The 24,067-nt window shown below is 38.2% G+C and overlaps 1 protein-coding gene across 24 annotated transcripts; it reads left to right on the forward strand.

The window, feature by feature from the left end:
- Nucleotides 1–2: 2 nt before the first annotated feature.
- On the forward strand, nucleotides 3–23,776 carry Nhe2 (Na[+]/H[+] hydrogen exchanger 2). Of its 24 annotated transcripts, none has more exons than XM_033380546.1 (20): nucleotides 3–443; nucleotides 2,522–2,762; nucleotides 5,110–5,373; nucleotides 7,466–7,665; nucleotides 7,805–8,064; nucleotides 8,127–8,344; nucleotides 8,404–8,696; nucleotides 8,759–8,884; nucleotides 9,190–9,377; nucleotides 9,733–9,868; nucleotides 10,444–10,458; nucleotides 12,120–12,176; nucleotides 12,301–12,387; nucleotides 12,456–12,630; nucleotides 13,377–13,499; nucleotides 14,308–14,517; nucleotides 17,041–17,253; nucleotides 17,804–18,185; nucleotides 19,724–20,041; nucleotides 22,375–23,776. In XM_033380546.1, exons 1-20 carry the CDS (start codon nucleotides 39–41, stop codon nucleotides 22,883–22,885), a joined length of 4,422 nt encoding a protein of 1,473 aa, XP_033236437.1. In that variant the 5' UTR covers nucleotides 3–38; the 3' UTR covers nucleotides 22,886–23,776. The 24 variants fall into 24 exon arrangements, with proteins under 24 accessions (XP_033236437.1, XP_033236441.1, XP_033236442.1 ...); XM_033380550.1 differs by having other exon boundaries at nucleotides 12,456–12,537; XM_033380551.1 differs by having other exon boundaries at nucleotides 12,456–12,537; nucleotides 13,407–13,499.
- The last annotated feature ends 291 nt before the right edge of the window (nucleotides 23,777–24,067 follow it).

Genomic DNA, 24,067 nt, shown 5'->3' on the forward strand with positions numbered 1-24,067 from the left:
CCCAGAAACCCACAGGATATCCTTAAGGTGGCAACACAATGACCAGCCTTACGGAACAGGACTATGACAGTGCCACGCCAGCACTGCAACAGCAAATGAATCTGGCCAGACGCGCCTGCTGGAGCAGCACAAGGGAAGGTCCCTTGAATGGTGCTATAGAGATTAGAGATGAAACCACAGCCAGACACAGGCACAGGATAGAATTAGCTGATCCAACAAATAATGAACAACCACCGATGAGAACTACCTGCAGCACATTAAATCAGAGGAGGCGACGGATGCCACACTGCAGTGGTGGTGGTGGCGGCCTTTTGCACCGAAGGATGCTGGTCCTTTGCGCCATCTTCTGTCTGCTGGCGGGCACCGCTCTGGCACGCCCCAACACCAGTGCCAGTGTGGGCGTGGCCTCTGCAGGCGATGGAGACGCTGTCACCCAAGTAAATGTGAGTACGAAATTTCACACTGTTTCGGTGGGAGAGGAAAATGTTTAGTCGGTGTAGAGGAAAAACTATTGATATCGTGTTTTTTCAAAACTGATGTAATTCGTAATTTACTAATTTAACGATTTAGCTGTAGTTTTTGGTAGGCAGATAAAATATATAAGCCATTATCCAAAAATCATTACGATCGGATAAATATTATATCTGGAGTTGAGAAAAACATGTGCTTGGGAATAGAGAACTTTCTTTTGAAAGCTTTAAGTTCTTTATATACGCTGAAATTGAGAAATAGGTCATTATAGAGTGTTTAAAATACAACTTGAAGTAATGGGAATACCAGGTATTCTGATAGTTGTAACATTTAAAATCGCAATTTCGAAGTTTAGTTAGTAAATAACCAAAGAAATATGTACTTATAACAAATCTGAATGCTTAGAATAGCATTTAGGGTAAATAGTAATGTGGATTCCACAGCTCATTGCTCTAGCATTGATAGTGTCCGAAAGCCAGGTGTTCAAAGAGCCCAACCATAGGTGCGCTTCTGCTAATTTTGTTCATGCTGGCTATAATAATGTTCCGATCGTAAAGTGCTTTTGCAACCAGGAAGATATGTTTATTCTTAATGAGTCTGCCTTTACGGTCTTGGCATTTTTTCAAAATTGTGGATGCCATAGAGTTGCGCGATTTCAAAGAGCGAAATGAGCCTTTAGAGGAGTCTGTCTGGTTGCAAAATCTGGTTGCACTAACTCCTATAGTCTCTAAGATTTAAAAAAGAGAGTCAATCTACAACCAGTTGGCAGTCCCTCCCGAATATCATAAAAAAGGCACGGTAATAAAGCCAATTAGTGATGTCCGAATGAAAGACGCCGCAATGTTTTGATGATGGGAAAATATTTTTGATGACAATTCGACAGAATAGATCTAGAGATGAGAAATTCCACTCCGAATGCAATTGCAATTTGCAGTTGATGATTGGTTATCATTGAAGTGCATTTGAGTCTACAAAAACTGACAAAATATTTACACAATACTCGCTTCATGCCGTTTTCCGTCTGTTAAATTAGCTCATAAACATGTCAATGGAGAGGAGTGGGAGATAGAATTGTGCGATGTGTCTATATGTATAAATACTTCAATACGCAAATAGAAAAAAAGATAATACGATTCATGGAAAATTTATTTGGATGGGTCTGTAAGTTTTCCATCAATTTTTCTGAGAGATAAATCGCCAAACTATTTCTGCGCTTGTCTTCTAGGGGATGGCAGCTTTCAAGAGCTCACATGACTGGGAGATAGCTAAGGAGTACCTTATCGTAAGCCCCCTTTTGATCGATTGACGTCACATTTATCTGTCTGTCTGTCCAGCTCTATTCCAGTGAGACTTCACATCGATTTGTCTCTCTGTCCAGCTCTATCGTAGTGGCAAACATTTCCTTATTGCCCTTATGGCTCTATAAATAGACATTGACAATTGAAATTCGATTTGTTGAAACCCACTAAACCACATTGCGAGAAGCCAACCATTAATTAGCAAAGTTTCTTGACGTCATCTACGCAGTTGAAGTTGAAGAGATACTCGCATATGTATCTGTGTATCTCTCAAACAACTTTCATTTGCAGGCAATATGATTAACCTTAATTCTGTATACCCTAGTGCGATATTCATTGAATCTGTGTGACATATCCCCATACGAGATTCCATAGATGGCTAGCCTTCTTGTTAAGACTCGCTTACTCACTGACCTAGATCAACATTTTCAGCGGCCTGAATGCCGTAATTTATGCATAGACATTAGGTTTCGGTTCTATTCATTCACGAAAATTCAGAGTTCTGTTCGGCGTTCGGGCGGGCCATTAATGAAAATGATTGTAATTTTCCGTTGGCGTGCTGCTAAACGTTACCCAAACTCACGGCTAAAGCCGAGTGCTCCGCCGTGCTCGCCATGGTTAATCCTCACTTGATTTATGTTTATTCTGGACCTGATTTTCCTCACATTAAATGCCCCGTCAAATATTTGATGTTTGTTTTTGTTGGCCAGTTATAAACTCCCCCCAATATCTGAATCATTTTGTATCCCCAGCTGGCAGAGACAGCAGCGACAGCAGGAGGCGAAGATGCCACAGCGCCGCCTGTGAAAGCACCACGGGCGGAATCCCTGGAGGAGCCGATTGTCTTGGAGATGAAATCAGACGAAGAAGATGGTGGAGGTGGAGAACATCAGAAGATAGAGCGGTATCCGCTCTCCCAGGTGGACTTTGGTCATGTCAAGACACCGTTCATCATTGGAGTGTGGATACTGTCGGCTAGTATAGCCAAAATCGGTAAGTAAAAGGCATTTACACAGTCAAAATTGGTAGAAGTGGTAGAAGGGTTCACAGCACATACAATTCGATTTTTTCTTTAGGTTTTATCTTGTCCTTATGTCCTTTCGATTATGAGAAATGAATTTATCTCAAGGTAAAGATATGCAATGGATTGCAAATTTTAGCAACAGCGGAAACTTAGGGATTATTTAGGGATGAGAGAGACTTTTACTAGTAACATGAACATTAATTCATATGGAATATATAGAACTCAAAGACAGGTGCCACAGCCTCGCGATCTCTCTTACCACCATCATCTGTCTCCCAGTAAGACTTTTATTTTAGAAAATATCACCCTTATCGTGTGCTGTACTTAAGCCCTGTCCAAAATAAAATCATCTCAAGATCGCAAGTGCAATCCTAGTGAAAAGTGTGGCGGCAACAAACAGTGTGTCAGGGATCAGAGCAATCTCAATCCCCACTGCCAGACGCAGTAGCAAATATTTGCAATTATTTATAATATTTTTATGAATCCCATGACGCACATGACGCAATGTTTCAAGTGAAAAGCAACTTTTGTTTTCATGAAAATACATTATAAAGATAATGATAAAGATACTAAGCACTCAACTGAAAAGATTGGGATACACGCTCTGAAAGTACTTGAAAGTTGGGTGTGGTGCTGCAGTTCTTTGGAATTGCATGCCAATTAGGTGAAAAATCCCCCATTGGATTATCATGGAAATGTACGTTTTTCCAGCTGCCGTAAGCCTTTTTCCTGCTCAAGTGTGGGCGTGATTTTCCTTTCCTGCTGCTGCTGTTGCTGCTGCCAGGACAAAATCAATATGGTTTATGTAATTCCTAGCAACGCGATGCCTTCGTTCATGCAGATTTACGGCAAGTCGGGGCGCGCGTGTCTGTGTCCTGGCCGAAGGACGTTGCATAAGCTGATGGCGTCCAGCCATCATCAGGCGGCAGCCCACACGTTTGTTGTGCCACAAGCGGGGCCTTGACCTTGGCCCTGCCCCAGAGCAACAACTGGCCCCGAGGTTGCATCAATCATTTAAACGATTCGGCCGGCATTCTCTTGAGACTTGCACATATTTTTGGAGGCCTCTTTTTCCTCAATATGCATTCAATGTCAGGCTCTGGACATATGCGTTTATATCTCTGTCGGTGGTCCTGGCCATGGCCCTGGCCCTAAACCTTGTCGAAAGCCAAGCGAGAAAATCCATTTCCGCCATCAAGGACGCTTGGCCGTTTTGGGCGTGTTTCCATTTCAATTTATATTTTCAAGTGGGGAAATCGCTTATGCTGCAGCTTCTGAAATTGAATAAGCGGCCAAGGACCCTCAGGAGACCAAAAATAGATGGCAATACGAGGCATAACACATTTATAGCAAATGGCTATCTGCGTTTACTTCCTGTTAATGGAACCAAAAATGTTTCTATGCAGAAATCCACCATAAACTAGATTATTTTTTGAGTAATTTTAGAATCTCTAGCAAATGTGGTAGCCTAAGCTATGATGGTCTGCGAGATCGACGAGTATGTAGGTGTTCTTGTGAGCGGAAAGACAGAGAAACCTTCAAACGAAAAGACAGACAGACAGAAGAACGGATAGGTGGGACATTTCCAGATCGATCCGCCTGCCAACTGATTAGTTTTTATAAATAAAACATCTCCCGCGTCTTACTTCCGATTGCTCTATTTTTAAAACAAAGAAAAAGAAAGCATTTCTTACCCAATAGAATGTTTGAATTATATGGGAATCGAACTAGCCTTGGAACTATGCAAAACTTCAGTGATAAATGACTTTCCCTAGGCTGTTCTTTCCACCAATTGCTCTCTCCCAGTGACACTTTCAATAGTAACTATATATACGATTACATATATCATATAGGTTCATTTTATAGGAACGATGATTCAGTATTGGCTCATTGGCTCGCTTCTTTTCTTATTTGCCCTTGAACTGGAATTGTAAGGGATAAGAAAACAGACTAGTAAAAGCAATAAAGAATATGTACTCCTAGATAGGTTAAAGGTTAACATAGCCCACAGGATAAAGAAAAGCGTTCTGCTACAAATTGCATGCAAATTTGCCATCATTGAAATGGAAATGTGGTTTGGCTTTTATAGCCGCCGCCACACAGACAGAAAACCCAACAGCAGATAGAAAACTTTAGCGTTTCGTAATTAATGGAAATATTTTTGCATACCCGACTGCCCCATGCCTCCAAATATATTTATATATGTATATGTACATATGTATATGTGTATCCACCATCAATTGCGTTGCACAACTGCCTGTTTATGTTTTGGTAATAATTTTCATATTTCCTTATTTCATTTTTTCACACTTTCAGGTTTCCATATGACGCCCAAACTGCATCTAATATTTCCGGAATCATGTCTACTGATTGTCGTGGGCGTGGTCATCGGAGTAGTCCTGTACTTCTGCACCGATGTGGCCGTCTCTCCATTGACGCCCAACACGTTCTTCTTCTATATGCTGCCACCGATTATCCTAGATGCGGGGTACTTTATGCCCAATCGATTGTTCTTCGACAACCTCGGAACCATTCTGCTCATGGCCGTTGTCGGAACCATCTTCAATATAGCCACAATCGGTGAGTGGGGTGGGACTAAGACTGAAACATGATCCAGATAGCGTTCTTTCTTTGTCCTTTAGTTGATGGCTTGATAAATAAAGGTGGCGGGTAGATGGCTGTGTTCCATGCTCTCCGTAATCCCATCCATCTATGTCCATCAACTACTGGCACTATCGGTCAATGGATGTATTTAATTTGTGGGTTTAATGTGGTGTTTGTTTAGGTTGTGGAAAGTGTGGTCATCGAGGGGCTGGGTTGGTTGCTCAGCTCCTACAAAATAATCAATAATTGGGATATTCAACTTAATCTTTTTCATATAAAATTGTATTTAAATTTCTGAGCCTAGAGCTATTGGTGACCCCGATTTAAAAAGTGCTTAAGAATCATAGAGCCCCTCAAACCGAATGTCCTGTGAATTGTACATTGTAAATATAATTGTTGTATATTGAAACAACAAAATCCGGCCGACAATTAGAAACACAAACAAAATAACCATTTTGGTCAACAAGTTAGAGAATTAGACAAAAAAAGGTGACAAAAAAGGTGGCAGGTAACACCCCAGCTATAGACACAGCCACCAATTAGACACATGATACAGATGAGCAAAGTAAATCATGAATCATGTGAATCATCTCCATTGAAACAAAGCTGCGACGAGACAATGTATGAATGATTCGGTTCTCCGCCCTGTATAAATTTTGTGGCACGCGAACAGACATTGCCAGACAGACAAATGACAGTCAGGGGAGGAGGCGTGGCATTGGATATAGCTTGTAACGAGAAGAGCGCTTAGATGTGATTTACACAAAGTGTAACAAAACATGCGATTGATGTGGATAGCAAACAATGTTTCAAGTGATACAAAGGGGGAGTGGACAGACGCCAGTTAGATGAACGACCGACACCGCCAAAACGGATTCCGGGGGATACACGCTTGAGTTGCCTCAAACAATACCATTCAACAACCCGATCCCCATACCCTTACCCTTAACCTTACCCTTACCACATACCCAGCCCTAGATGGCAATTACTTATGTTTAGCAAATTGGATTACATACGAATGCGAGCGAGAACATCACAGTGAATATACGCGAACGAGTGCGAGTGTCTATCGCACTTCATTTGAAAAATTCCCATTTCATGAATCATTTATTCAGTTGGGAGCTTAAGCTTCATTCTGATATTCAAACTATTTTATCGTATCTGAGAAAAACTAGATTGTTTTATGGCTTTCGAAGAGTGTTATGTTCTCTATGAAGTTGAGCTTTTAATGTAGGAAGTATTAAAGGGGATATAGAAATATTTGTAAGATAAATAAGGAAGACTTTCTGGTATTTGTTTAGTGAATGTTTTAAGCCCTGAATAAATGAGTAAGACTCGAACTCTGGACATCCAGTATTATTTTAAAGTTGAACATAAGCCCACCACAGTGCCGTCGAAGAGTTGTAGAATGATTACGTAAGGAATTTCAAATATCTTTATATATATATATATATATATATATCGATAGTGGGTACAACAATAAAAAATAAACAAGCGTGTCGCGTCATACAGCAGTTCCTCACTGTCGTTTTGTAGGCTTAGGCCTACAGGAATCCAATTAAATCAATAGAGTTTAAGTACATATAGTCGTATATTTGATGTACAACAAAATGCTTATTGGTGACCCCGTTACCACCTCTCAAATTGCTGACCACAACGGTAGCTCATCTCTGTAGCATTCCATTCATCGAATTCTTGGAAAAACATCAACTAAACACCTCTGAAAGAGCTCAAATATAATAGCTGCCATTGTATATCACCTTCTCGAGTATACGTATCTTGCCACTTAAGAACATTGAACAAATAGCCATAGCAAACAATCATTTTGCGTAGTTACAAATTAAATTACTGGCGGAAAAGCTCGTCTATCAATTGACTTGAGTAACTTCGAGATACGACTCGTACAAGTAGTAGTTCAATGTCAATGTCACACACGAACTGCAATCTATTGGCCCTGCAATGGGTGGAGACAATCTCTAATTAAGTCCCAGGAATTGATGAGCTAGAAAATAAATTACGTGAAGGCATCCTCTCATCCTCATCTTTTTTCTGATTTCTCTCTATGCAGGCGGTGCACTGTATGCCTGCGGATTGACCGGCATCTATGGGGAGAGCCAGACGCCTGGACTGATGGATATCTTCCTGTTTACCTCGCTGATATCCGCCGTGGATCCGGTGGCTGTGCTGGCCGTATTCGAGGAGATACACGTCAATGAGATCCTGTACATTGTTGTCTTTGGCGAGTCCCTGCTGAACGATGCTGTTACGGTAAGCAAAGAACGTTATTGATTGACGGATGGATGGTCCACGGATATCGAGTCAATTAAGTCAACAGCCGCTTGACATGCTTAATGGATGCAACAGCTTAACTTGGTTTTCCATTCTGCTCCTCCCTCTCCCCGCACAGGTTGTCATGTACCACATGATGGAGGGTTACACGACCATTGGCTTGGACAATGTGATACCCCAGGATATATTTAGTGGTTGCGGTTCCTTCTTCATTGTGGCCCTGGGTGGCACAGCCATTGGCGTCATTTGGGGCTTCCTGACGGGTCTGGTGACACGTTTCACCGATCATGTGCGTGTAATTGAACCCATATTCATCTTTGTGATGGCTTATCTGGCATATCTGAATGCGGAAATCTTTCATATGAGTGGCATATTGGCGTAAGTATAAAATATAGCATGAAATGTGTGATATATCATTAAAATATCTTTTATTTCCAAAGGATTACCTTCTGTGGGATTACAATGAAGAACTACGTAGAGTCGAATATATCCCAAAAGTCGCACACAACCGTGAAATATGCTTTAAAGATGTTATCCAGTTCGGCGGAGACCATTATCTTTATGTTCCTAGGCGTAGCCACGGTCAACAATATGCATGTATGGAATACATGGTTTGTGGTCCTAACCATTGCCTTCTGCTCTGTGTTTCGGGTGTTAGGTGGGTATATCTATGGTTTATTTGCGCACCAAATGCATATTGAACTCTCCTTCTTTTAGGTGTCATCCTTCTGACAGCCATTGCCAATCGCTTCCGTCTACACAAGCTGTCGCGTGTGGACCAGTTCGTCATGTCGTATGGCGGCCTGCGTGGCGCTGTGGCCTTTGCCCTGGTCCTACTGGTCGATGAGAACGTGGTCAAGCAGAAGAACATGTTTGTGACCACCACCATAGCTGTGATCTACTTTACCGTCTTCCTGCAAGGCATCACCATCAAGCCGCTGGTCAGCATACTGAATGTGAAGCGTGCAAATAAGCGTAAACCCACCATGAATGAGCGTATACACGAGAGGGTAATGCTTCTTTATAGCAGCAATAGATATTTTGAGACTTATTGTTGACTTTTGCGTTCCAGTTTATGGATCATTTGATGGCAGGCATTGAGGATATTGTGGGCAAGACGGGCAACTATAATGTGCGTGATAAATTCAAGCGTTTCGACAATCGCTTTATACGCCCACTGATTATAAGGGATCTGAAGGTGAGATTTGGTTGTTTGTAGGGAACAAAAGCTGAGGATAAAACCAAACACATCCCCTGATTCCTGCCACACAGGAAGTGCATGAATTGCATCTATTGGATCATATACCCATGCAAAACTATGAGAAGCATTTGAATAGGAATAAGCCAAAGCCTATAGACCGAAGGACGACGACCATTAACCTTCGACGTCTGTACGAAGGCGATGCAGAGGCTTAGTGTTAAGCGAATTGTTTTTTGTAATCCTTTTGAGGGATTAAAATACTCAAAAATATCCATTCCTTTCCACCTTCCTTACACCTTCAGGGAGCCGAACCGAAGATCATTGAGACGTACTCGAAGCTAACGATGCGCGATGCCATGGAGGTGATGCGACGAAATCCCTCCACAATTGGCCAAATGACTGGCACCGAGTCGATGAGCGCTTTGTTTAGGAACTATACCAATAACTATATTGGTGTCAGGTGGGCACCGCCAACCATATATACCACATGGTAAACGAATTTTGGATTGAATCCGGCACGCTAAGCCGATGCTCTCAATATGATATATCTGTATTCACACCAATCGATCTAACGATCGATCTGCATGCAGTACGAACTGAAACTCAAATCTATCTGTTGTAGAAGTAGCATGAAACTCTGCACAAAACTTTAGTTCTATTTAATCCGGCCACTAACCAAACCAAAACCCAAAAACATTACTACACGTCTATATATAGATCTGTTGATCTGAAATTCGTTTAACCACTCGTATGATTTACTCTTCTTGATACTATTAGAACTGATCTCTAGCTTGTCCTGTTGTTTTATTGATAAGATATATTAATGTCATGGTGTGCTTTTGCAGTCCCAGTCTAACAAATCTAGACAATACATGTCGCAACCTGGACATGGCTGAGCTGGACTATAATCCATCCAAGAAGGATCTGACTGATGCCAGGATCCATCATCTGTTGGCCGAAGAGCTGAAGCCTTATAGAAGGGTATGTATTATTCGAAAAGGGAATCGATTAGAATATCCATTTTTTTTCAGTTTCGTTCCTCAATTTTGCAGTCACTTTTCTTTTGGTTGGATTTTCTATATAGCGTAAAAGTTTAGCACACCACCAGCCCAAAGAGTTTTTGACTCTATCTGTCACCACTTCTTCGTTCTCTCTCTCTCTCTCTGTCTATCTGTATCTCTGCTAGTTATTCACTGAAGCATCTCTATATGCCAAGAGTTCTACTGTAACTTCTTCACCTTCGGCTTTTCTGTTCTTTGTACTTTTGGGCATTTAGTTTGTGAGACACTCTACGCTTTCTAGCTCTATATAGCCTCAATCCGCCGACTATATACATATATACTATATATTATATACATCTATAGATATATTTGTGATTAATCGTTTATTTAATTTCTCTCCCGTTGTTTCGATTACTCAACATCAACTTCTCGACAACGGTTGCAAAATAAATCCAAAATCCGCTTTCGTGTGCTTATAAAAAAAAAACCCAAAAAATTATAATAATACATTTCGATAAACTATCGATCTATTGTCGATATATATTTTCGATAAAGGCCTCAATACAAATGGTACGAATAAATTGGTTAATTGGTTTTAGTTCTATTTGATTTGATCTGTTTCTTGATTGATTTTTGATATAAACTTCGTTTCGGATTAACTATGAAACTCAAAAACTTTGTTAAATGTTACACGTTCCTTCTGTGCTGTGTGTGTCTCTGTATCTCTTTGATTGCAACCAACAAAAACTTTAATCTCGTAATCTACTTTTCTAAATGTTCTCTAATTGGTGTTCTCTAATATGATCTCATACTATTAATTTAATTATTTAATTAACGAAAGGCAATGCTTAAATCCGCCCATTAATATGCATTACCTGAAAAGCAAATAGAAATTTCGAATAGACAGGGGAATATGATTGATTATTTTATTAGGATATATGTATGTATGTACATGCCGTAGATAAATGCCATGTATTCACTCATATGCCATGTGTCGTTGGGCATTGGCTCCCAATGTGAAAAACAGAATGGCCGAGAATGCAAAAACAAAATACATGGCATCTGCAAGACAATCCCATAAATTAAAAAAAAAAACAACAACATTAATTTCGTGTACATTATATAGAGACCATAAAACAGAGATTATCCCAAAATATACCAGTTTAAGATTGATAGTTTCTGCCCCTTAACATATTATATTTCTAACTGAACCACACTCGCGTCTTATAAAAAATAAAAGGAGAGAAAATGTCCTATGTGAATTCTCTGTATCCTTACACGTTTTGGGAAAAATGAGACCAGCAATCATACTTCCAAATTTTTAGGATTCCAAAAAGTTAGAGCTTTGCGATAAGTGAACACATTCAAAAGCATTTCCCAAAAGTCTCCAATAAATAGGGGAAGAAATGAAATGTATTATATTTCCAAAACTGTAGAAAAGAATAACAGATCACACAAAGAATTCTTTTAAATAAAGTAATATATAAATATCTAATTGTAAAAGAATATCTCTTTGCAAATATCTAATGTAAATGTTTCGTATCGTAAAAGTTAATGTTGACACTTACAAAAATACTCGAACACAAATTTCCTTAAGTAATTTAACTTTCTTTTAGAATATTCAACATAAATCTTAGTTTTTTTGTCCTGAAATATATTTATTAAAATCTTTTTGATATGATTTTGTAGCTTTTTCCCTACTCTCTTAATGCTTAACTCCCCCCTTGGCTTTCTTTTGTTTTTCCCCTCTTCAGAACTACCCTTTCTAAGCACTTTAGTTTGTTATATTTGCATTGAATTATTTTACACTTTATTCCAACAAAAACTAAATATACACACCAACCAATATACCTGTTGTCTGTCCAATAATTGTTGTGCTCTCTCATATATATAGTACTTACAATATATATCCTAGAAAAACTAGACTTCGGTTAGCCGAAGAGCCACTAAAATGTTAGTCCGTACTAGACACAAGCACTCGATCTATGTTAATCTCTATTCATAAACTGTACAAATGTTATGGAAAGTCGTTTTACACTTGCTCCGTTCATGTTTCTGCTAGTTATCCAGACAAATTAATCGTACTTTATATAAACATACATATATATCTACAATACTATATATACTTGTCCTTAATTGCAACTGAAAAACTTTGTCTAACTACATCACTTCGTTGCCTGGCATTTTTATGATTTCGAAACCTAATTTGCATTCCATCAATGTTCTTACAGCACCGTCGTCTTAGTTATAGCCGACACGCAGTAGATGACAGAGATTTGTCCACACAGGTGAGTCGCGGTTGTCTCGTCAGCAAGAAAGAAATCAGAACACACACAACAAAACATATTGCGTTTTCAATTTCTGGATCACTTATACGGAAGGACAACTCATGGGAACCCCTCTCTCTTTCAGGTCAATTACAAAATGCAAATGAATTTCCGAAGGATGTTCAATGACCGCAAACATCACAAGCGCAGCAAACGTGGTGCTAACAATAAGGTTAGTAAATGCGTATAAATTATATATTCTTTAGCCCATATTAATGGATATTCTTTTGCACCTTGCAGGAACCCAAGGAGAATGTGAAGCAGAATCATGTGTCGTTCCATGATTTCCAACAGAACGGCACCACCAAGCAGCTCTCCAATGGTACGAGTTCGAGTTCAAACCATTCACGAAAAAAATCTTACAGAAAAAGACATTCTCACAATTCACTTAACAAATATCGTAGATTAGAAATAGGTAAATGAAACGATATCAAATCAGCAACAAACAAACAAACTAATTAAATCGGAGCAGATCTCTCTGTTCCAAGATCAAAAGTTTTTCGTAGAAAAAAATCTCATGTAGATTTATCTTCTTTAGTTTTACACAGCCTTGAAACTGAACATATTTGTAATAAATTAAAAAATAATCAAGCGCTGTCCATATCTAGAAAGTCATATTCCTTCTTTTTTATTGAAACACCTTGCTAAAAACAATTTATATAATTTATTTTCTAAATTAAAAGTTTGTGCATGAAAGGGAGTGTTTCTAAGGTTAAAATAAGCGTTGGGCAAATCTTTGAACCCAATTGAGGTATGTACCTCTAATCTAATACTGTAATGTTCTGCAACTACAAAAACAAAATACATTGCGTATTCATGACGCAGGGTTTTTGTTTTGGTTGGTTTAAATCAAAGATAAAAACCTTACAAACTCTCCCCCAATACTTATACCCATACTCGTACCATTTTCATTTTATGTGACATATATTTTAAATAATTTTCCGAAAAATTGGCAACTAATTGATTTTCCCATCCCAAAATATTCTCTTTCTTCCCTGCATTGCCTTTCCAACCATCCAAAATGATGCTGCAAACACCCAATCCTACACACACAATTGGCCGAAAAATCTGTAACTAAAACTGCATAAACACACTCCACACTACTGCCTCTGCCTGTGCCCTCATTTATTATGTTTAACCCGAACTGAAAACATTTAAAAGATTATATTAACAATGTACTTAATGAAACAGCCGAGGAGAGCCAACAGAATCCGAACGAAATCAATGTTGTTGGCGCCAGCGACGATTGGGATGACGGCCTGACCTTCACAGCCAAATCATCACGTAAGTAATGTTTAACGATCTATATAAAGTATACGTACGATCGTATATATACTTCCATATTTCTTGAATACTTAACTTTAATTTCGTTACTAATCTTTTGAGTTGAGAGGCGCTGTGACACATAGCCTCTGTCTCTATATCGACACTGTTTCGACACTTCCTTTCCTCCTTACTGTGAACCAACGTCGTTTTTTCTATCAGCAGTCATATGGCGATATCTGATATTTACCTTGTTTATCCTTGTTCGACTCGACCCTATGTTTTTTGTTTTGTTCACACAAAAATGCCATAATTTTAAATAATATTTTCTGTTTTCTGTTGTGAAAAAATGAAAGAAATCTTCAAAAGGTTTTAAACAGTTTTTGTACATAAACGATACTACGATTAAAACACACCTATCCAATCGAATAGTTTGAGTAAAGTAGCACAAGGTTTACGTAGGTAAATATATATGATTGATTTTTTGATTAAGCCATTCATTTCAACCAAAGATTATTGCAATTTGTTTCGTTTCCCCTTTGGAGAAAGTTCTGCTAGCCCTTTTGATGATTTCATTTTCCATTTTCCTTGTTTTTTTTTTGTTCTTTTTTTGTATTTTGCGTATGTTTTTATTCTCCTACAGTTTTAAATGAAAATCACCTAATAAAAGCTATAACAACGAACTTTCTATATATTTTTTTTCTTGTTTTATGCCTTCCCAAATTATTTCGAAAACACACAAACCTGTTGCAAAAAATCTATTGCTGGGCGCAAAAAACATGTTGCAAAAAATATATATATCAATATGTAAATCGATACACACGATTAGCTGACTCGGATCGCGCGAATAACAATTCCCTGATAGCACATATACAAAACCTGCCCGGTTTTGATGCCTCCAAGGCGCGCATCGTCGTACAGCATTATGCCCCGAAGGCCGATGATCCCGACTCCGAGTTAGACTCGCCGGATCCAGTTGGACCCACAGCGGCTGAATTGATATTGCCCTGGCGACGGGATCGTTCATACCAGAGCATTGGTAAAAGATTATCATCCAGATTCAGATTCAGAACCAGATCATCATCAATCCATACCGAATTTTGAAATAAACCGAATAAACATTGAATGCTGTATAGAACAGCATAAGTCATGCACTCCTCTCGCTCATCAAACATGCTTAGATATAAAGTTCCTTATTACATTAGAGTTATCCTTGTATATCATTCATCAATCAGTAGTGAACGGAAGTAAGGGAAGATCCTGTATAAATTCCATTCCTGAAAGATATTTTAATGTACATTTTCCTTCTTGTACAATATACTGTACTCTTTAGATCCCAAATCCAAAGAAATACATTCCTTTAATTTAGGGATATATGTACATATGTATGTAAATGTTCCTTCTACAATGAAAATATACCCTTAATATGCCTAAGAGCTAAGAAATGATCAGGAAGTAATCAGACAGTATGGAATAAGATCTTGGAGCTTGCAAAACGTAACGATATTTCATATAATTCCTTCTATTAAACAAAATTATGCCACTTACCTGATGTAATATATCAGGAATTCCTTCATAACTATAACTAAACTTGTTCCAGAATGGATACGTATTGTACGTGTATCTATTCGAATATTCTTTGTAACATTCTTTATAGACCAAATCTTCCGCTTTTTTCCGAAACAGAATGTATTTCCTTACCAGTTTTGATATATCCAAAGCGTAGCTACCATTCAACTAAAAATACACACACAAAATACATTCGTACATTACCAACATTATGTGTACTTTAAACTCAACTCGACTCATAATTCCTATAATACTCGTATAATGCCAGTCATGTATCCAATGCTCGTTTATATAGTGCCACGAGCTTAGTACGGCATCTTTTGCATCTGTGCTCAGCACTTTGCGCGATTTGATAACTATTTTTGATTGAGTTTAACGATTTATATTTAGTGCCTAATCTGTACCTTTTATTTTCGTTTAACTTCAGTACATTCTAATCCTTTGATTTGTTCTCGGAAATTGTAACCCATGTTAAGTGTTACTTAGATGTAGTCCAGAAACCCATCTCAAAATAGCTGTCATTACCATTGTGTTTCGTGCGTCGCTAACATAAAATTGTAAAATTTCTTGTAGCGGCAATTCCATTGATTGAAACTCGATTGATTGATTGGTAGTAAATTCTAGACCACGAATGAAATTGAAAGTTGCCTTTTGCCAAAAGCCCAAATTTTCATGCATTTTAGCTGCAAATTCTTACCAAAAAAATAATAATTTTAAAAACACTTTTAAAATGAAAAAAGAACTAAACTGAAAAAAGAAGAACCATCAAAGCAAAGCATGGCATTTTTGTGCATGACGAAATTTCTTGCTTATTTTTTACTTTTTTAGTATTAATTTAATTTTTATTTAAAAATGGAGTTAGGTAAATTTAATGGATACTTGGGGTAAAGTGAACAGGTCCTTATGTGATAATTTCCTTTGGGACAGTGTAGATAGATCTTAATGTGCTGTGTTGTATTTATAGTTAGTGTACAGATCGGGTCCTAAATCATGTTTTTGTTATACCAGCAAAATTGATTGACCACTAATTCAGTTTATTTTTTTATGTGATGTTTTCCAAGAAAACCAAATCACAATCATAAAGAGGAACGCGTACTGCAAAACTAATACAGCCAGTAGTCCGTTTCTACATACATATATGTACAATGTACATATATATATTAAAACTTAATCTGACTTAAGTATGCATTGATAGTGTCCGAAAGCCAGGTGTTCAAAGAGCCAAACGATAGGTGTGCTTCCACTTATTTTATTCATTCTGGCTATAAAAATTAACCAATCGCGACGTTTTTCTGCAATCGAGTAGATGTAATCATTTTTATTTGATTCTGCGTTTACGGATTTATTGTATCTTCAAATGTATTTTCTTTATAGTCGCTTCGAACAAGGCGAGAACTGATAAACAGACAGATGGACAGACAGACATATCCATATCGCCTTGGGTCTCGATGGTATCGGAAATTCATGTGATTTCCCTTTTTATGGATAGATAGATCAAAAAATACAACTCTATTAATAGTAGGGAACTTTAAATTGATATCTTGAAAGCATTTATTGATTTAAATCAAATCTTCGATGAGAAATATCGCAATTCAGAAGCATATAAATTGACAAAATAAAAATATTATACTATTGAAGATTGTTCCATATGTTTTAGTGGTGGTTTCGAAACTCTGTTTGTTATAGGGAATTCTTATAATTTTATTCGATATATTATTATTTACTTCTTGTACCTAAGTTCGGCGCACTTTGTTTGTCTTTTAAACCCATGTGACTCGTGTTCCTCCTCCCATCAACTGCGCTTTTGTTTCGATTCCATTGAACGATATATCTACCGATCGAATTGGACCACCCAAAACAGAAAAAAATCTCTAAATGCGATCGATGCAGTGTATAAACTGTATGCTGCATGCCCGAGCAAAGACTTCCCAATAGATCTGTCCGACTTCGAAACTTATTTGCATTTTTCACCGCCTTTTCTTTTGTGATCTAGTGGCCGAACATCCTATACCCGAGGAGGATCGGAATCTGTCCCGCGAATCGGATGGAGAACGACGCGTGGCCACGCCCACGGCCACCGAATCGCAGCTGCCGTGGAAGCGCGGCGGGGAAGAATGCACGGATGCAGTGCAGCAGAACGAGTTTCCCGCCTGGGCCTCAAACAAGGAGTACTTGGCCTACAATTCTCCAAGCGCAACATTCCTAGGTAATGTATAAAGTAATGGATCTTTAAACGATCCTTCCGGGAATCTCTGGGGGGAAATGGGGGGAAAACATACACAAATCTGAAAACTGAAAACTAAAGACCAAACGGTTATTGAGGGGTCGTTCTTCTTATGTCCTCGTTTGATTTGATTGTAAATTGGCTTTTACAAGGAGGCTGCTATTCCTCGAATCAGATCTGTATATATCGGTCCTATCTATCAGTACTTGTGTATATATATGGTTTACTTGTTTCCTTTAAAAGCACCATCAAAAATTCTACTGAAATCGGAAAGAAAAATCCATTACACCACCCTAGTTTTTGTGTGTTTAATGTATTTGTTGATTTTTCATGTGATTTTTCCTTAACTTTGTTTTTTCTTTCTCTCTTTTCCCGCATTGTTTTCCTTCGGTAACTGTTGCCCCACTTCCACGCTCCACACCACCACAAAAAAAAAAAAACACCTACACTTGCCACCACACCATGTAAAAACTCGTTGTAAAACTGATCCGAAACCGATCCAAAAACTGATCCGAACTGACCCAACAAAAAGGTGGTATAAACAAGCCTAAACAGCCCAAGTCCGTCATAGGTCTCTTTCGGCGTGAGAGTTCCAGTTCCAAGGGCGGCAGCATTGGCATCGGCAGCACCGGTGCCGTGGACGCCACTGCCAGCGGTGATCCCATGGTTGTGCCTTCGTCTACTATGATGTGTCCCCCAGGTGCGGCCCTAAGCACAGCCCCCTCCACGTCCATGCACAATCCGCGCCTGGACAAGCGCTCCCAGTCGATATCGTCGGGTTCACTGGGCGGCGGCGCCAGCGGTGGCATGGTCCCCCACCACCAACTGGGTCCGGATGGACACTCCGGCCCGTTTCCAGTCACCGCCAGCCATCGGCGAAATGTCCGTCGCGGCTCCATGCTGGAGCTCACCGGGTAAGTTCCACTCTTCTTTTTGGTCAGACACCAAATATTCACAAATATGTCTGTGTTGTTCCATTGATTTTGTGTAGATATGTACATTGTACATACATATATCTCATCAACTGTTTTGTTTTGTATAATATCATGGCTGATATCGTTTAAAATGGGTCTTATATGTGTGTTTTAATTGGAAACAAAAAGAATGTCTTAACTGATTATACTATTCCGCATTGTGAGACCCGTTTCAGTACGATTTTGTTTTACTTTGGCGCTTGTATATTTCTTTTAGCTTATTAATATTCTTTCCTTACTAATACCTAAACAAATTTGATTTTTGTCTACATTTTTACATCAATCCGTAGCTTGCTTCACTTTATTTTTCTATGCTTCAATTAGATCTGTGTAGATTTTCCTGTAAATATTTAATTAAATAAAACATCAAAAGACTGAACTAAACAAATATTTTCGTGTTTTTTAAACATGCAGAAATTAAAATTCATTGTCTTTGGAGCATGTAATAGCTTCAATGCAATTTTTAAAAATTTAAGACTGCACTTTGTAAATGGTTTTTAATGATTTTTCTATTTCCGATTTAAAAAAAAAAATTAAATATTTTTTTACGCTTTTTCAAACAAAAAGTTGTTTAAAAATTATATTTGAAATCAAAAACTAAAGAAATTGTTCAATTTCCGCTTCCAAATTGTATTAAGTCGTCTTCTTCCAGCGTTCTAATGTTTTTTCTGCCATGGAGAAATCAAGCTCAGACTTTCTGGTATTCTAAATTGCTTTGTGCCTTAACGAAAAAAAAAGTGTACCAAAAGCATTTTCATTTCAAATAACTAATTTTCAATTTTGATTTTTTTAAATTTCTCAAAAAAGGGAAATAACGTTTTGCTTTCAGGAACATTTTTAATTTGTGTTACATAAAATTGCTAGCAACCCTTTCCCTATATGGCTTTATTGTTTTTATTTTTTCGTAATGTATCGAATTCCAATTCCCAAATCCACGAGAAAATCGCCTACTTCCCATTAAAATACATTTTTATTTCCCAGGAGCAAATACAAATGATTTTTTTTTTAATACTCAATTGAAATACATATTTATCCAAGTTGTATATTTTTATTCCAACTTAATTGTTGACCAATCAATAGAGTTGGAAGAATTGAAAAGAATTTTATTTGCCAAGATTTAATCCATTGGTGAAACAAAAACACAAAATTTAGGTCTTTTGAAAAAAATCTGCAATTCGTATTGAATAGTTTTTTTAAATATCGCAGAGGATTCCCAAAATAAATCATAATTATTTTGTATTCTATTCATAAGTGTTTCCACTGCCATGGTATTTTTTGCACCCTGTTCTCCCGGCGAAGGCATAGCAAAGTTGTTGAAACTTTTTAATTACATTTGCTATTAAAATTTCCAAAAAATATTGCTCGCACTCACCAACTACAACCAAACAAACATTTGTATGTGTGTGCGTATGTGTTGTGCTGTTGTGCAACTGTGTGCTGTGTCCTGTGTCTATCTATCGTTGATGATTATTTTACAGACTAATTGTAACTGGACGCAGACCCAGTAGAATTTTGCATATTAGTCCGGGAGCCGCTACTTTACTAGAATCAGCCAAGATCACAGCAACTCCTTCTCCTCCACCTCCTTGTACTTCTACTCGACCTTCTACTTCAACAACAACAACAACAACAGTTCCAACAACACCATCAACAACAACAACAACAATAACTACATCCACCTCCAAGAACAAGAACAACACCTCCAACAATCCAACAGAAAGCACAACAGGGAGCGCGTCAAGCTCCACGCCCACCTCCACCACATCAGAGAGTAGCGCCACATACTACTATCCCAAGTAATGAGTAATCGAATGATATAGTAATGATATCAAAATGTCTAAAGCGCAAACCAAACCGGCCATTAATCGAATTTTCTGTCTCTGTGAACCATGAGAGACTCAGTCTAACTATCGCATATACTAGTATATACTACATACATATATACTAACAAACACTATCTTTATATACTGTATATAAAGCCCACAGATCAGTGCATATCATTGTAGAGTAACAGTCAGATATCCCTTCTATCCGTAGGCTGAACTTTGATAGCAATCTTTCTCATCTCAAATATCTAATCCCAAATGGAATTGGTAAACTTGTATCTAATCGATTCTGTGGGGCACCATTCCCTTTGCAATTGGCAGAAGCTTCAATCACAGCACTCGTACACATACACCCCGCCCGATCTAAGCTGGCCCCCCTCCAATTTCTCCTCAATTTATCCCCACTGTATATAGTATATATTCTGTATGTATATATATATATAGGAAGTTGTTTCAATTGGATGGATCCGATCTATTTTGCATCCATGCACTTTCTGATTTCGAAAAATTATGCTGGGCTGCTGAGGTAGTCCAAAATGTGCTATTGTGTTAATTTCAGTTTATTTTTGTATAACCGTTGTATAACAGTCGTATAACCTTTTATGTATAACGGCTACACGGAAGCTAAAATTGTTTTACAATTGTATAACAGCTGCAGATTAGTCGTATACCAGTTGTATAACAGTGCAAAACTGGCTCAGCTGAATATATGTATGTTGTATGGCAGTCTGTCAACTGTCTCTATAATAGCCGTAAAATTTTGTTCAACCGTTTCACCGTTATCACAACTCGTATACTAGTACTCTTATACCCGTATACTCTTGTATACTAGTTTTAACAGGTTTGATTTTATTTCTTGATTTCAAATTTAGAATTTTCATTTGCACGCTTTCTCTGTATGTTTTATATGTTTCTGTGTGTTGAATCTAATATGTGTATAACATTGTTTGTATATAAATAATAAACAACTTATGTATCCGAATTCCCGTCCAGCTTTCGACCTAATCCTTGCCCTAATCCCCACCCCAAAAAAAGCTAACCTCAACTAAATGCAATGCAATTTCTTAACCATTAACAAACCAACAAAAAGACACTGAAGGAAATTACTTCAACTGAATGTTCACACGATTGTCTGCTGTGCTGCTGTGTTTCTTTGTTTTGTGATGATTCCCAACAAAAAAAAATAAATAAATAAATAAAAACCAAGTAACTAAACTAAGGTCGAAATATAAGAAATAATTGAACGCCAATGAATTGGTAAACGATTTTATGAAAAATTATTATTTTTAGCGCCGTCTCAATTGAGTCCGAATAGCCCAAAACCGAAACCGAGCACAGAGCTAGAGGTAGAGCCAAAGCCAAAGCCAAAGCACTTTCCGTTAGCTAAATCACAGCATCCACTAAATACACCCAAAAACCGTACTATAGCACACACACAGACCCAGACACACCCATGCACACAGACACCAGACTGTTATACAGTCGAGCACCTGTGATAACATCCGTAGAAAAATTAAAAACAAAAAACACACACCTAAAACCAAAGTGTATCTGTTATGGGCTTTAATCACACGAATTATGTGTAAGTATTAGACAAAAACTTATAATCGTTCTACTAAAAGTAGAGGACACGTGATCTGACACCCACTAACTCCTACAATAACTAATCATTAAATAAAACCACTAAACAAAATGCAGTCTAACATACTGTGCTAATCACTAACGATGATATTTCTTAAAAAAATCGATAAATAGACGGCGAACAGACTGGTTCTTCTCTCATGATGTACATAAATCTCTTAAGAAATTGTATTGTATTTATGATATAATTTAGATAAATGTAAATTGTAGAGTACCCCTATCGTAACTGCTATACTGTGCCTTAAACACCGTCGTCTTCCTTCTGCGCTTGCTCTTGTACCCGAACTCCCATTTTCTGTTCCATTTTAATTTGCTTTTTGTAGTGCTCAAAATAAATATACATAAATATGTATTTATTAAACAACCTTTTATTATTCTGTGCTTTTAAATTAAGTCTTAAGTTTCTTTTCAACTAGAAATTATTTAAAACCCTACTCGTACTATAATTAGACTTAGACTCATGCCCAACATTTACTAAATCAAAGCCCAAAAACCTGAAACCCCCAAATCAGTTCATCAGCCAAAATTGATCACAACTTTGACATTAACTTTCTACGCCTTCTCTTCACATCATCCACCACCCATCGACCGTCACCACCTCCAACACCAACCAACAAACCAACAACAACAAACCCGCACACACAACACAACCACCACAACAGAGACACAATACCCGAGGAATCAACGTACCAACACGGGCACTCGAAGTCTCTCTGCGAGCCTGCGGACACCGACGACTGGGAGGGTGCTCCTCTGACAGCCGCCAACGGTGCCAACAGCGAGCGCCTCATGCACAGTGGTCGGGAGCCTCTTCTGCCGCGCCTTGGGGCAACGCCACGCACCCAGATCCGACGTATGAACGCGGGAGCGGTTGGTGGCTCGGCAGTGGGTGTGCCTGGTAGAAAGAACCAGGTGACCACGGCCTTGCTGGACTATGAGGACACCGACTCGGACTCTGATGAGGAGGAGGAGGATGACGATGAGGACGAGGATTTTGATTTGTATGACGACGAGAATATTGTGGTCACCACCTTTACAACGCCGGCCACGCCACGGCACCACGAGGTGGGTCGACGACTAGGATCGAGTCCTGACTCCGGTTCAGAGCCCACCACCAAGACGACGACGACGAGCATTCGACTGACACGAAACAACGACGAGAGCATCATTTGAGTGTCAAGTACCGAGGGCGATGTGGCCCATGTGGCCGATGTGGAGGAGGCGTCTTAGCCGTTCGAGGAGTCTGTTCAAGTACGAGATGTTCTACTAGGGGTCTGCAATCTGCAATCTGCAATCTACGATATGATGATGAAGGGATATACATTTATATGGATTAATTTTAAGCATAAAGTTGACAAAACGTTGCAAAATAGTTTCCCCGAAAACGGTTTAAAACAAAAAGCTTTATAAATATTAAAAACAACAAATCAGACAGAAAATTAGATAAAGAAAAGTAAAAGAAAAATTAATGAAATTGGAATGTATATATCATAGAACGAAATTTGAGCCACAAATTGATTTATTCTTGTTTCCTCGTTTAAGTCGCTTCTTAAGGTTTTCATTCTTTAGAGATACCCGAAAGGTGGGTACACTTCCAGTTTGTGTTTAGTGTTTAGTCTCGAGCAATTGTTATAATTATTGTACCGTGAACATGCATACTTAGTACATATATAGAACCGATATTTATATTATATACTTTAGTGATTACAGCTGATGTGTTCCAAATAGCAAGAATATGAATTGTGTAATAATTAAACGAAGCGTAGCCAAAGTTCATTGACAAACGTTGATTTCGTTGTGTTTTAGTTTAGCGAAAATGTACTACTACTACAATTATGTAAATTCTGATTCAGATACAGGTACAGACACAGATCCGTACTTAAGCGCGCACTTAGTTCGATATGAATTTAGTGAACCGCAGAGTTTAGTTCAATTTTAGCCTTAGTTCTATGCGTAACACCTTATTTCTGTATAGCCGCAGAGTCAATACCAAGAATTATCGATGGGATGTTACTACAAATTAAAGAATTACTCTTTGGGAATAAAAGTTTAGTGCATTTGTAACTTCGTTTCGTTTGGGATAGTGGCTGATCTGTTGGCCCAAAACTATACAATATGTATAAGTATATACACAAAACGATTAACTAATAGTGGAATGCTAAATAGCAAGAGTTATGTAATTTATAAATTATTTTTGTAAACATTTACGAACGATAATGATAAAGATAACTAAAATTACGAGAAATTACGCGAGTGTTTTGTGAACGATTTTTAAGAGTGTGGACACTGAGTGTATGTATGACTAGGATTGGGGCAAGCGAAAGACGAAGATTTAGATGCTCAAACCCAAGTAAA

The sequence above is a fragment of the Drosophila pseudoobscura genome, chromosome 4 (assembly GCF_009870125.1).
Source record: "Drosophila pseudoobscura strain MV-25-SWS-2005 chromosome 4, UCI_Dpse_MV25, whole genome shotgun sequence".
NCBI lineage: Eukaryota > Metazoa > Arthropoda > Insecta > Diptera > Drosophilidae > Drosophila > Drosophila pseudoobscura.

Coding starts and splice junctions, on each gene's coding strand:
- Nhe2 (XM_033380546.1), top strand. CDS start 39: ATGACCAGCCTTACGGAACAGGACTATGACAGTGCCACGCCAGCACTG. Junction 7,666..7,804: donor TGCTGAACGATGCTGTTACG/GTAAGCAAAGAA, acceptor CTCCCCGCACAG/GTTGTCATGTACCACATGAT. Junction 20,042..22,374: donor GCCACATACTACTATCCCAA/GTAATGAGTAAT, acceptor CCACCACAACAG/AGACACAATACCCGAGGAAT.